We start from the raw sequence: 15,428 nt of genomic DNA on the forward strand, positions 1-15,428 counted from the left end.
GATATATTTATAATCTGAGAATACAGCATGGCCTTCCAATGATACATTGTGAATGCATCATTAGTTGTATGGATAACTTCATTCTACTCACCAAAATAACATACTGTTGGCAGAACTGGAAGACAGAGGACAAATTAAATTACACCGAGTGTCAGCACAAAGGAAAAGTCATACTAAATTATGACATTGTGGTAATATTGTATACAATATCCTATCAAACTTCAGTGAGTGCATTGGTAGTGGATTAAATGGATAATATACAAATTTGAGGGTGGTTACATTTCTCCAGCCCCGTTCCTCAGTTGTTTACCAAAACAGTGACAGGATGTCACGTGTTGTTATTGTTTGAACTGCAGATGCCCCTTTAAGGTCCTTTCCGACCAACAAAAAAGGGCCATAAATGTGTTAAAAAATAGAATCCATTATAACGTGTCTGACCTGCAGGGTGGGCTGAAGAGCAGGGCGAACAGCACCAGTCCCACCACGGTGGCCATGGCCGAGCGCATCCAGCAGCTCAGCTGGCAGAAGTTACAGTACTGGATGATGGCAATGATCACTGCACAGCAGGTGAGCATGGTGAACTGGGAGACACCGATAGACACAGGAAGGAACAATCGTTAGCATTAGCAAACTCTGGAGGAAATTACCAGGGCAAATGAACAGAATAGACACGCTCACCTGTATGGAGAGGTGCATGTCACAGGTGACATGTGAGAAGACAGACACAGCGGGCAGGGACACCAGCACGGCCCCTATCAAGTGACGGGGGACCCAGCCAGAGATGGCCCTCAGCAGGGTCCTAGTGCAGCTCATCACGCTGTCCAGGTAGAAGGCCATCCTGGGAGAGGAGGAGAGAAGGTTAGCTCAGAGAGGGCTAACAGACAATACATGTACAGTAATCCAACCCCATTGAAAAACAGGCTAATGGCCTCCCCTTTTCCACATCTTCAAACCTCACCCCACTTAGTTCTCTCCCTTCCTTTACCATTCTCCCCCTCCTCCCCAGTTCCAACCCACTCCTCATATCCCTCTCCCCCTCCTCCTTCCATCCCTCCCAACTTCTTCCCCCTTTTTCCTACTCCTCCCCATCCCTCTCTCCACCTCTCCTTCTCTCCCTCAACCGTCTTACCGTATAGACAGCACCAGCGCCAGGGCCTCCAGCAGGGCAGCCACGGCAACCAGGGTGAGGGCCGGGGCAGGCAGGGGGGCCCCAGGGAGAGAGAGCAGGGGCCGGAGGAGGCAGGCCAGGGAGAGGGCCAGGAACACTGAGCAGCACAGGACCATGTCCAGGAAAGAGCTGAAGGTAGGGCTGGCAAAGGTCTGTACCGCCGCCTGGGTCTCCACCTGGAGACGGGATTGATTTGCTGTCACAATAGCCAACCTCATACACACACAAAGACACACAAGGCTGAGAGCAGCACAGCGTTAGCCGCCGTTAAAACCTGTTAGGGATAGGGGGCAGTATTTTCACGGCCGGATAAAAAACGTACCCGATTTAATCTGGTTACTACTCCTGCCCAGAAACTAGAATATGCATATAATAGTAGATTTGGATAGAAAACACTCTAAAGTTTCTAAAACTGTTTGAATGGTGTCTGTGAGTATAACAGAACCCATATGGCAGGCCAAAACCTGAGAAGATTCTACACAGGAAGTGCCCTGTCTGACAATTTGTTCTCCTACTAGGGCATCTCTATCAAAAATACAGCATCTCTGCTGTAACGTGACATTTTCTAAGGCTTCCATTGGCTCTAGGAAGGCGCCAGAAAGTGGAATAAGAGCTCTCCAGTCTCTGGGCGAAAAACAGCTGGGGTTTTTGTGAGTGGTCCTGCTGAGAACAATGACACTGGAGCGCGCGTGTACGAGACGACTCCATGCTTTACTTTCAGTGTTTGAACGAATACAACGTAGCCCGGTTGGAATATTATCGCTATTTTACGAGAAAAATCGCATACAAATGTATTTTAAACAGCGTTTGACATGCTTCGAAGTACGGTAATGGAATATTTTGACATTTTTTGTCACGAAATGCGCCGGCACGTCACCCTTCGGATAGTGACTTGAACGCACAAACAAAACGGAGCTATTTGGATATAACTATGGATTCTTTCGAACCAAAACAACATTTGTTGTTGAAGTAGAAGTCCTGGGAGTGCATTCTGATGAAGAACAGCAAAGGTAATCCAATTTTTCTTATAGTAAATCTGAGTTTGGTGAGTGCCAAACTTGGTGGGTGTCAAATTAGCTAGCCGTGATGGCCGGGCTATCTACTCAGAATATTGCAAAATGTGCTTTCACCGAAAAGCTTTTATAAACTTTGACACCGCGATTGCATAAAGGAGTTCTGTATCTATAATTCTTAAAATAATTGTTATGTATTTTGTGAACGTTAATCGTGAGTAATTTAGTAAATTCACCGGAAGTTTGCGGTGGGTATGCTAGTTCTGAGCATCACATGCTAATGTAAAAAGCTGTTTTTTGATATAAATATGAACTTGATTGAACAAAACATGCATGTATTGTATAACATAATGTCCTAGGAGTGTCATCTGATGAAGATCATCAAAGATTAGTGCTGCATTTAGCTGTGGTTTTGGTTTTTGTGACATATATGCTTGCTTGAAAAATGGCTGTGTGATTATTTTTGGGAGGGTACTCTCCTGACATAATCTAATGTTTTGCTTTCGCTGTAAAGCCTTTTTGAAATCGGACAGTGTGGTTAGATTAACGAGAGTCTTATCTTTAAAATGGTGTCAAATAGTCATATGTTTGAGAAATTGAAGTTATAGCATTTTTGAGGTGTTTTGTATATACTATTGAGGTGTTTTGCTATACTATTGGATATTGGTGAGGCGTTCCGCTAGCGGAACGTCTGTCCCTAACAGGTTTTAAGTGCCTTACAAAAGGCACAATGGCAATGAATGGTGCCTGGGTCCGGTTGCAGAGTGTAAAGAGATAAAGAGTGGGAGGGTTTGGAAAGGGTAAAAGAGAGAGAGCAAAGGTTGCGGGAGGGAATAGAGAAGCATGAAGAATGGAAGTCTTGAAAAAACATTAATAAAATTGTCTCATTGTGATTAAGTAATAAGTATGAAACTGAACGAAACAATCCAGACGTGAAGTTGAACATGCAGTTCCCCCACTGTACCAGCAGAGAGCATCACAAGCTAAGAGGACATCCCTATCGATGTCCTGCAGTGATTTCCCTGTCTTTGCCGCAGTCCTGACAGGCCATACATAGTGCAGTGCTTACAGGTTACTCAGACAACACACACACAGAGAGCTAGACAGACAGGGTGAAACAGATAGGAAGTCAGAGGGACAGACAAGAAAAGACAGACCAGGTCTAGTCTAGTAGACAGAGAGGAAGTGGGACATCAGAAAGACAGATAAGAGGAAAACAGATACAGACAGACAGACAGACAGACAGACAGACAGACAGACAGACAGACAGACAGACAGACAGACAGACAGACAGACAGACAGACAGACAGAGACAGACAGACAGACAGACAGAGACAGACAGACAGACAGACAGAGACAGACAGACAGACAGACAGACACATACAGACAGAGAGACAGAGTAACAGACAGAGAGGGATACACACCTCTTCCTGGTAGCTAGTCCTGTAGGCAGACTCCAGGGTTCTGTCCAGGAAGGTGTGGCTCAGCTTGTTGATGGGAGGCTTGAAAAAGTAGTCCTTCATCAGACTGGGAGATGGACAGATCAACAGACGTCAGTCAGTCAGTATAGAGAAGACAGACTTGGCGGGGAGAGAGTTACACCAACCTATCATACCACTAGGGCTGTCCGCGTTCATAAGGCACAAAATCATTTTGCAATGGAAAATGAAAATTAGCTTTTCTTACTGGACAACTCCAGATAGTCCATCAACTATATCATGTCTGTTTTCTTCAATTTGGTGCCCTAATGAACATGACCCAGGGGCTTATTCAGTGGGCAGAAGCATAAGGATCACTACAAACAAAATAGCACGGAGCAGATCATACCGCAGTGAGTGTTCTATATAGGATTGCAAAATTCCAGTAACTTTCTCAAAACATAAAAAAAATATTTATTATATATATATTTTTATCCCAGTTGGAGAATTCCCAGAATCAGGGGGAATAAGCAGGAAATCCAGATTTCTATAAAACTGGGGATTTTAGGGAAAGGAAGGGAATTTCTGTAACACTAGTTCTATAAAGCACATTGTAAATAGACACACTGTACCAAAACATACAATGACATCACGTGAAATATACGTGTGGGTCTGCCTCTTACATAACAGTTCTGCCTTCAGAATCTTATCCTTTGATTCCCTTAGCGTGGTCTCAGATCTATTAGTGCTGTCCAGCCAACTCCCCAAAAAGCTCCACCACATCCATCAAGCCCGGTTCCAGATCAGTTTGTGTAACATACATCCATCCATCCCCTCACCTGTCCTCTTTGATAACATCCACAAAGTGAGCGTCGCTCCTCTCTCTGAAGTTCTTGGAGCGCAGGGGGATGAGAGCAGAGTGGTCCATCCCCATCCCCATGGCCCCTCCACCCCACTTCTTCTCCTTCTCCTGAAGCATCTCACACAGGGACGTTTGGCTGTTGGTCAGGGGCTCCTCCAGCCTGGGGCTCAGCAGACCGTTCAGGGCCTTAGGGCTGCGGCCTACGGGGGCCTGGGAGGGACATTTGAGAGATGAGGTGTCCTGGTGGAGTTGAGAGGAGAGAGGCTAGTGAGAAGCTGTGTGTTTGTGTGTGTGTGTGCTGAAACAGAAAGAGGAGAGTGAGAAGTGTTAGACCTGAGGTCTTGGATAAGAGTGATTAGTGACTTAGTGAAGCCAAATGAATCAAGATATTTCCGTTTGGCTAGGTTCTATAAAGTGATGTCAGGCTTGTTCTTGTCACGTCTTTCCATCATGTATAGTATGGCGATATAAATATGACTTCAGAAATAAAATAACACTAAGCCTGGTTTGATGAACTGGGGTTGGATTTAAGTGAAGTCAGGTTGGGATGAATAAAGGTCACGGCCAGGTTCAAAGGTCAAACGTTCACTAGAGTGAGGTAAGGTAAGGCAAACCATGCTGCTATTGGTCGTGTGATCGTCATGGCAACCGTTCTGCACCGTGCCCTTCTCCAGAACCTGATCCTCCTTTGGAACTACAGCCGCACTGCAGGAGAGACAGGGAGACTGGAGAGAAGGAGAGAGAGAAGGAGAGGTATTTGTCTATTTATATCATTTACAGTTTCTTCAATCCTAGTATTGACAATTTCTCATACTGTAGTTTACACATTCACTCTTGTGTTGTGTGGTTAGTGTGCTTAGCCTAAGTATTGATTGGGTGCATCAACCACACACGCACACATTTTTATTTTTGTTAATTCACAAACATGCAAACATATTTTCACTGTTAAATAGGTATTTATTTTCCAGGGCTTGTACTCTACTAGCTTAGGTCTTAAAACCACAAACCCAGCTATTCTTAACAATACCAAAGTCTTGACATAATAATTATTCTAGAAACATGGTGTCATAGATACTCAATGTCCTCCAGGCTATAGGGAAATGTTACTTCCATCATTCAAACATAAAAACATAAAACAGGGTAGTGACTCGGGAGGATTGATCATATGGTATAAACGGACCTTTCACTAAAGCAGATCAAAAAGGGTAACACCCACATTTGGTTCAAACTCAACAAAGCATGATCCTTACTAACAATGATATATATAAAGTCAGCAAAACAAGAAAAGTCCCTTTTCCAGGACCCTGTCTTTCAAAGATAATTCGTAAAAATCCAAATAACTTGACAGATCTTCACTGTAAAGGGTTTAAACACTGTTTCCCATGCTTGTTCAATGAACCATAAACAATTAATGAACATGCACCTGTGGAACGGTCGTTAAGACACTAACAGCTTACAGACAGTAGGCAATTAGGACACTAAAGAGGCCTTTCTACTGACTCTGAAAAACACCAAAAGAAAGATGCCCAGGGTCCCTGCTCATCTGCGTGAACGTGCCTTAGGCATGCTGCAAGGAGGCATGAGGGATGCAGATGTGGCCAGGGCAATAAATTGCAATATCCGTACAGAGACGCCTAAGACAGTGCTACAAGGAGACAGGATGGACAGCTGATCGTCCTCGCAGTGGCAGACCACATGTAACAACACCTGCACAGGATCAGTACATCCAAACATCACACCTGCGGGACAGGTACAGCATGGCAACAACAACTGCCTGAGTTACACCAGGAACGCACAATCCCTCCATCAGTGCTCAGACTGTCCACAATAGGCTGAAAGAGGCTGGACTGAGGGCTTGTAGGACTGTTGTAAGGCAGGTCCTCACCAGACATCACCGGCAACAACGTCGCCTATGGGCACCAACCCACCGTCGCTGGACCAGACAGGACTGGCAAAAAGTGCTCTACTCTGACGAGTCGTGGTTTTGTCTCACCAGGGGTGATGGTCGGATTCGCGTTTATCGTCGAAGGAATGAGCGTTACACCGAGGCCTGTACTCTGGAGCGGGATCGATTTGGAGGTAGAGGGTATGTTATGGTCTGGGGCGGTGTGTCACAGCATCATCGGACTGAGCTTGTTGTCATTGCAGGCAATCTCAACACTGTGCGTTACAGGGAAGACATCCTCCTCCCTCATGTGGTACCCTTCCTGCAGGCTCATCCTGACATGACCCTCCAGCATGACAATGCCACCAGCCATACTGCTCATTCTGTGTGTGATTTCCTGCAAGTCAGGAATGTCATGGTTCTGCCATGGCCAGCGAAGAGCCCGGATCTCAATCCCATTGAGCACGTCTGGGACCTGTTGGATCGGAGGGTGAGGGCTAGGGCCATTCCCCCCAGAAATGTCCAGGAACTTGCAGGTGCCTTGGTGGAAGAGTGGGGTAACATCTCACAGCAAGAACGGGCAAATCTGGTGTAGTCCATGAGCAGGAGATGCACTGCAGTACTTAAAGCAGCTGGTGGCCACACCAGATACTGACTGTTACTTTTGATTTTGACCCCCCCTTTGTTCAGGGACACATTATTCCATTTCTGTTAGGCACATGTCTGTGGAACTTGTTCAGTTTATGTCTCAGTTATTGAATCTTGTTATGTTCATACAAATATTTACACGTTAAGTTGTTGTCAGTGAGAGGACGTTTCTTTTTTTGCTGAGTTTCTATACATACACAGAACCAGTCAAAAGACACACCTACTAATTCAAGGGTTTTCCTTTATTTTTACTATGTTCTTCATTATAGAATAATAGTGAAGACATCAAATATATGAAATAACACATCTGGAATCATGTAGTAAGCAAAAAAGTGTTTAACAAATCAAAATACACTGCTCAAAAAAATAAAGGGAACACTTAAACAACACATCCTAGATCTGAATGAAATAAATAATCTTATTAAATACTTTTTTCTTTACATAGTTGAATATGCTGACAACAAAATCACACAAAAATAATCAATGGAAATCCAATTTATCAACCCATGGAGGTCTGGATTTGGAGTCACACTCAAAATGAAAGTGGAAAACAACACTACAGGCTGATCTAACTTTGATGTAATGTCCTTAAAAGTCAAAATGAGGCTCAGTAGTGTGTGTGGCCTCCACGTGCCTGTATGACCTCCCTACAACGCCTGGGCATGCTCCTGATGAGGTGGCGGATGGTCTCCTGAGGGATCTCCTCCCAGACCTGGACTAAAGCATCCGCCAACTCCTGGACAGTCTGTGGTGCAATGTGGCGTTGGTGGATGGAGCGAGACATGATGTCCCAGATGTGCTCAATTGGATTCAGGTCTGGGGAACGGGCGGGCCAGTCCATAGCATCAATGCCTTCCTCTTGCAGGAACTGCTGACACACTCCAGCCACATGAGGTCTAGCATTGTCTTGCATTAGGAGGAACCCAGGGCCAACCGCACCAGCATATGGTCTCACAAGGGGTCTGAGGATCTCATCTCGGTACCTAATGGCAGTCAGGCTACCTCTGGCGAGCACATGGAGGGCTGTGCGGCCCCCCAAAGAAATGCCACCCAACACCATGACTGACCCACCGCCAAACCGGTCATGCTGGAGGATGTTGCAGGCAGCAGAACGTTCTCCACGGCGTCTCCAGACTGTCACGTGCTCAGTGTGAACCTGCTTTCATCTGTGAAGAGCACAGGGCGCCAGTGGCGAATTTGCCAATCTTGGTGTTCTCTGGCAAATGCCAAACGTCCTGCACGGTGTTGGGCTGTAAGCACAACCCCCACCTGTGGATGTCGGGCCCTCATACCACCCCCATGGAGTCTGTTTCTGACCGTTTGAGCAGACACATGCACATTTGTGGCCTGCTGGAGGTCATTTTGCAGGGCTCTGGCAGTGCTCCTCCTGCTCCTCCTTGCACAAAGGTGGAGGTAGCGGTCCTGCTGCTGGGTTGTTGCCCTCCTACGGCCTCCTCCACGTCTCCTGATGTACTGGCCTGTCTCCTGGTAGCGCCTCCATGCACTGGACACTACGCTGACAGACACAGCAAACCGTCTTGGCACAGCTCGCATTGATGTGCCATCCTGGATGAGCTGCACTACCTGAGCCACTTGTGTGGGTTGTAGACTCCGTCTCATGCTACCACTAGAGTGAAAGCACCGCCAGCATTCAAAAGTGACCAAAACATCAGCCAGGAAACATAGGAACTGAAAAGTGGTCTGTGGTCACCACCTGCTGAACCACTCCTTTATTGGGGGTGTCTTGCTTATTGCCTATAATTTCCACCTGTTGTCTATTCCATTTGCACAACAGCATGTGAAATTTATTGTCAATCAGTGTTGCTTCCTAAGTGGACAGTTTGATTTCACAGAAGTGTGATTGACTTGGAGTTACATTGTGTTGTTTAAGTATTCCCTTTATTTTTTTGAGCAGTTTAGATTTTAGATTTGAGATTCTTCAAAGTAGCCACCCTTTGCCTTGATGACAGCTTTGCACACTCTTGACATTCTCTCAACCAGCTTCATGAGGTAGTCACCTGGAATGCATTTAAATTAATAGGTGTGCTTTTTTAAGTAATTAGTGGAATTTATTTCCTTCTTAATGCATTTGAGCCAATCAGTTGTGTTGTGACAAGGTAGGGGTGGTATACAGAAGATACCCCTACTTGGTAAAAGACCATATTATGGCAAGAACAGCTCAAATAAGCAATTTCTGAGGCGGGTAACTCTAATGAACTTATCTTCTGCAGCAGAGGTAACTCTGGGTCTTCATTTCCTGTGGTGGTCCTCATGAGAGCCAGTTTCATCATAGCGCTTGATGGTTTTGTGACTGCACTTGAAGAAACTTTCAAAAGTCCTTGAAATCTTCCGCATTGACTGACCTTCATGTCTTAAATCATGTCAGTTAAGAACAAATTCTTATTTTCAGTGATGGCCTACCAGGGAACAGTGGGTTAACTGCCTTGTTCAGGGGCAGAACAACAGATTTTTACCTTGTCAGCTCAGGCATTCGATCCAGCAACCTTTCGGTTACTGGCCCAACACGCTAACCACTAGGCTACCTGTCGCCCCTACTAAAGGACACCAATAAGAAGAAGAGACTTGCTTGGGCTAAGAAACATGAACAATGGACATTAGGCCAGTGGAAATCTGTCCTCTGGTTTTTGGTTCCAACCTCTGTGTCTTTGTGAGACGCAGAGTAGCTGAACGGATGATCTCCGAATGTGTGGTTCCCACCGTGAAGCATGGAGGAGGAGGTGTGATGGTGCTTTGCTTGTGACACTGTCAGTGATTTATTTAGAATTCAAGGTACACTTAACCAGCATGGCTACCACAGCATTCGGCAGCGATACGCCATCCCATCTGGTTTGCGCTTAGCGGGACTATCATTTGTTTTTCAACAGGACAATGACCCAACACACCTCCAGGCTGTGTAAGGACTATTTGACCAAGAAGGAGATTGATGGAGTGCTGCATCAGATGACCTGGCCTCCACAATCACCCGACCTAAACACCAACTGAGATGGTTTGGGATGAGTTAGACCGCAGAGTGAAGGAAAAGCAGCCAACAAGTGCTCAGCATATGTGGAAACTCCTTCAAGACTGTTGGAAAAGCATTCCAGGTGAAGCTGGTTGATAGAATGCAAAGTCACATCAAGGCAAAGGGTGGCTACTTTGAAGAATCTCAAATCTAAAATATATAACACTTTTTTGCTTACTAATTGATTCCATGTGTTATTTCATAGTTTTGATGTCTTCGCTATTTTTCTATTCCAATTTTAATGTGAGGGGGGGTGGAAAGCGAGAAAGCTAGGGAGAAAGAGGAAGGGAGGGAGAGAGAGGAAGGGAGGGAGAGAGAGGTAAAGAATGAGTAAATTGAGGCTGAAGAGAGATAACGGAGAGAAATAAAGAGAGTTGAGTAGAGGGAGGGAGGAGAAAAAGAGAAATAATGAATGAGAGAAAAACAGTTTGACAGAAACAGGACAAAGAGAGAGAGAGAGAGAGAGACAGAGGGCAGAGAGATTGAGACAGGGAGAGAAACAGACAAAAAAAGATTATGAGAAATGGACCCATTGAGAGAGGGCGAGAGAGAGATCGAGCAAGAGAGAGCGAGAGTGAGAGAGAGAGCACGAACTCAGCACTTTACCACTAATTAGAATCACAATGATACACAATCAGATTCAATGGATACAATACCAACCACAATAGCAGCCCTATAGAGAGACAGGGCCAGGGTGATAGAGGGGGAGAGGTGGAGAGAGAGATGAGAGACAGGGCCCGGGTGAGACGAGGAGAGGTGGAGAGAGGGATGAGAGACAGGGCCCGGGTGAGAGGAGGTGAGGTGGAGAGAGGGATGAGAGACAGGGCCCGGGTGAGAGGAGGAGAGAGGGATGAGAGACAGGGCCCGGGTGAGAGAGGGATGAGAGACAGGGCCAGGGTGATAGAGGGGGAGAGGTGGAGAGAGGGATGAGAGACAGGGCCCGGGTGAGAGAGGGATGAGAGACAGGGCCCGGGTGAGAGGAGGAGAGAGGGATGAGAGACAGGGTGATAGAGGAGGAGAGAGGGATGAGAGACAGGGCCCGGGTGAGAGAGGGATGAGAGACAGGGCCCGGGTGAGAGGAGGAGAGGTGGAGAGAGGGATGAGAGACAGGGCGATAGAGGAGAGAGGGATGAGAGACAGGGCCCAGGTGAGAGAGGGATGAGAGACAGGGCCCGGGTGAAAGGAGGAGAGGTGGAGAGAGGGATGAGAGACAGGGCCCGGGTGAGAGGAAGAGAGGTGGAGAGAGGGATGAGAGACAGGGCCCGGGTGAGACGAGGAGAGGTGGAGAGAGGGATGAGAGACAGGGCCCGGGTGAGAGGAGGAGAGGTGGAGAGAGGGAGGAGAGACAGGGCCCGGGTGAGACGAGGAGAGGTGGAGAGAGGGATGAGAGACAGGGGCCGGGTGAGAGAGGGATGAGAGACAGGGCCCAGGTGAGAGGAGGAGAGGTAGAGAGAGGGATGAGAGACAGGGTGATAGAGAAGGAGAGGTGAAGAGAGGGATGAGAGAGGGCCAGGGTGATAGAGGAGGAGAGGTGGAGAGAGGGATGATATAGAAGAGGCTGGGGTAGGCTGAAGGAATGGACAGAGACAGATATACACTCATCTGATGATTAGGCACTGGCCGTGAAAGGATCGTTCAAGGTACTTGGTAACATCGTGATGCAGACACACATGGGTGTACGTGCGCACCCATACACCTACAGACTTAAAACAGACAGTCATACAATACTGTGAACACTGGCTCATTTCAGGCGAAACACACAGCCTGATACACAGAGAAAAACACACACACACACACACACACACACACACACACACACACACACACACACACACACACACACACACACACACACACACACACACACACACACACACACACACACACGAGAGGGAGAGAGCCAACGAAGTGAGGGTTTGTACCAGTGAAGTGTGTGAGCCCATGTGAAGGGCTTTCTAACGTCTCTCCACGTGTGTTACCTCATGTAATGCCAAGGATGCAGCAGTTTGTCCGCCAAACTCCTCTCCTCTCCCCTCTTCACTTCTCCTCTCATCCACGACCAGCACTGGCAGATGTAGTGGTGGTACGGGAGGATTATAGTGGAACTGTGGGGGCTAATTGGTATCTATAAAGCACGTGTGTGTGCGTACTGTATGACTGAGGGGTAGTGAATACTGGATATAGGTGTAGCAGCAGAGTAAATATACAGTACATTCGGAAAGTATTCAGACCCCTTGACTTTTTCCACATTTTGTTATGTTCCAGCCTTGTTCTAAAATGGATTAAATAGTTTTTTCCCTCAATCTACACATAATACCCCATAATGACAAAGCAAAAACAGGTTTCTAGAATTTATCACATTTACATAAGTATTCAGACCCTTTATTCAGTACTTTGCTAAAGCACCTTTAGAAGTGATTACAGCCTTGAGTCATCTTGGGTGTGACGCTACAAGCTTGGCACACCTGTATTTGGGGAGTTTCTCCCATTCTTCTCTGCAGATCCTCTCAAGCTCTGTCAGGTTGGATGGGGTGCCGAACCCACTCTTGCGTTATCTTGGCTGTGTGCTTAGCGTCGTTGTGCTGTTGGATGGTGAACCTTCGACCCAGTCTGAGGTCCTGAGCGCTCTGGAGCAGGTTTTCATCAAGGATCTCTGTATAATGCTCCGTTCATCTTTCCCTCGATTGTGACTAATCTCCCAGTCCCTGCCGCTGAAAAACATCCCCACAGCATGATGCTGCCACCACCATAGGGATGGTGCCAGGTTTCCTCCAGACGTGACGCTTGGTATTCAGGCCAAAGAGTTCAAGCTTTACTTCATCAGACCAGAGAATCTTGTTTCTCATGGTCTGAGAGTCCTTAGGTGCCTTTTGCCAAGCAGGCTGTCATGTACCTTTTACTGAGGAGTGGCTTCCGTCTGGCCACTCTACCATAAAGGCCTGATTGGTGGAGTGCTGCAGAGATGGTTGTCCTTCTGGAAGGTTCTCTCATCTCCACAGTGGAACTCTGGAGCTCTGTCAGAGAGACCACCGGGTTCTTGGTCACCTCCCCAACCAAGGCCGTTCTCCTCCGATTGCTCAGTTTGGTTGTGCGGCCAGCTCTAGAAAGAGTCTTGGTGGTTCCAAACTTCTTCCATTTAAGAATGATGGAGGCCACTGTGTTCTTGAGGACCTTCAATGCTGCAGAAATGTTTTGGAGGCATCAACACAATCCTGTCTCGGAGCTCTACGGACAATTCCTTCGACCTCATGGCTTGTTTTTTTGGTCTGACATGCACTGTCAACTGTGGGACTTTATATAGACAGGGGTGTGCCTTTCCAAATCATGTCCAATCAATTCAATTTACCACAGGGTGACTCCAATCAAGTTGTAGAAACATCTCAAGGATGATCAATGGAAACAGGATGCACCTGAGCTCAATTTCGAGTCTCATAGCAAAAAGTCTGAATATTTATGTAAATGCGATCAGTTTTTAATTTTTAATACATTTGCAAAAAATTCTAAAAACCCGTTTTCACTTTGTCATTGTGGGGTATTGTATATAGATTGATGAGGAACATGTTTTATTTAATCCATTTTAGAATAAGGCTGTAACGTAACAAAATGTGGGAAAAAAATCAAGGGGTCTGAATACATTCCGAATGCACTGTATCTTGTCTCTATATGGAGCCTCATTACTCCATCATGACACTAAACCCACCATGGGGACCAAATCCGATGTATACTAATGTCAACACATTCATTAGCCGTATTCAGAGTAGGCTTGCTGATCTAGGATCAGGTTTGCCTTTTAGATCATAGTGAATAAGACTATATGGACAGGGGTGACCTGATCCTAGGTCAACACTCCTACACTTCAAGAGTAACAGTAAGAGAGTAGAGAATTGTCTCTGTTGGTGAACATTACATTATATGCGTTGTGGATAAGCAAGGGTCAGCCACATGTACAGTTGAAGTCGGAGGTTTACATACACTTAGGTTGGAGTCATTAAAACTCGTTTTTCAACCACTCCACAAATTTCTTGTTAACAAACTATAGTTTTGGCAAGTCGGTTAGGACATCTACTTTGTGCATGACACAAGTAATTTTTCCAACAATTATTTACAGACAGATTATTTCACTTACATTTGAGTCAATTGGAGGTGTAACTGTGGATGTATTTCAAGGCCTACCTTCAAACTCAGTGCCTCTTTGCTTGACATCATGGGAAAATCAAAAGAAATCAGCCAAGACCTCAGAAAAAAAATTGTAGACCTCCACAAGTCTGGTTCATCCTTGGGAGCAATTTCCAAATGTCTGAAGGTTCCACATTCATCTGCACAAACAATAGTACGCAAGTATAAACACCATGGGACCATGCAGCCGTCATACCGCTCAGGAAGGAGACGTGTTCTGTCTCCTAGAGATGAATGTACTTCGGTGCGAAAAGTGCAAATCAATCCCAGAACAACAGCAAAGGACCTTGTAAAGATGCTGGAGAAAACAGGTACAAAAGTGTCTATATCCACAGTAAAACAAGTCCTATATCGACATAACCTGAAAGGCCGCTCAGCAAGGAAGAAGCCACTGCTCCAAAACCACCATAAAAAAGCCAGACTACGGTTTGCAACTGCACATGGGAACAAAGATCGTACTTTTTGGAGAAATGTCCTCTGGTCTGATGAAACAAAAATAGAACTGTTTGGCCATAATGACCATCGTTATGTTTGGAGGAAAAAGGGGGAGGCTTGCATGCCGAAGAACACCATCCCAACCATGAAGCACGGGGGTGGCAGCATCATGTGGGGGTGCTTTGCTGCAGGAGGGACTGGTGGACTTCACAAAATAGATGGCATCATGAAGCAGGAAAATGATGTGGATATATTGAAGCAACATCTCAAGACATCAGTCAGGAAGTTAAAGCTTGGTCGCAAATGGGTCTTCCAAATGGACAATGACCCCAAGCATACTTCCAAATTTGTGGCAAAATGGCTTAAGGACAACAAAGTCAAGGTATTGGAGTGGCCATCACAAAGCGCTGACCTCCCATAGAGAATTCCCATAGTAAATTTGTGGGCAGAACTGAAAAAGTGTGTGCGAGCAAGGAGGCCTACAAACCTGACTCAGTTACACCAGCTCTGTCAGGAGGAATGGGCCAAAATTCACCCAACTTATTGTGGGAAGCTTGTGGAAGGCTGCCTGAAACGTTTGACCCAAGTTAAACAATTTAAAGGCAATGCTACCAAATACTAATTGAGTGTATGTAAACTTCTGACCCACTGGGAATGTGATGAAAGAAATAAAAGCTGAAATAAATCCTTATCTCTACTATTATTTGTACATTTCACATTTTTAAAATAAAGTGGTGATCCTATCTGACCTAAGACAATTTTTACTAGGATTAAATGTCAGAAATTGTGAAAAACTGAGTT

General features: G+C 45.9%; 1 protein-coding gene across 4 annotated transcripts in view; it reads right to left on the reverse strand.

The window, feature by feature from the left end:
- Positions 1-15,428, reverse strand: part of LOC115206444 (adenylate cyclase type 9-like) — a 96,573-nt gene that overhangs the window by 6,976 nt on the left and 74,169 nt on the right. For all 4 annotated transcript variants that reach the window (XM_029773488.1, XM_029773461.1, XM_029773480.1 and 1 more), the window contains 7 exons: positions 5,076-5,186; positions 4,439-4,701; positions 3,606-3,708; positions 1,130-1,344; positions 679-838; positions 439-581; positions 92-115 (listed from right to left, as the gene is read on the reverse strand). In XM_029773488.1, the coding sequence (XP_029629348.1) occupies positions 92-115; positions 439-581; positions 679-838; positions 1,130-1,344; positions 3,606-3,708; positions 4,439-4,701; positions 5,076-5,186 (1,019 nt within the window). The remainder of the gene's footprint in view (positions 1-91; positions 116-438; positions 582-678; positions 839-1,129; positions 1,345-3,605; positions 3,709-4,438; positions 4,702-5,075; positions 5,187-15,428) is intronic.

Source organism: Salmo trutta, chromosome 1 (genome assembly GCF_901001165.1).
Source record: "Salmo trutta chromosome 1, fSalTru1.1, whole genome shotgun sequence".
NCBI classification, from domain to species: domain Eukaryota; kingdom Metazoa; phylum Chordata; class Actinopteri; order Salmoniformes; family Salmonidae; genus Salmo; species Salmo trutta.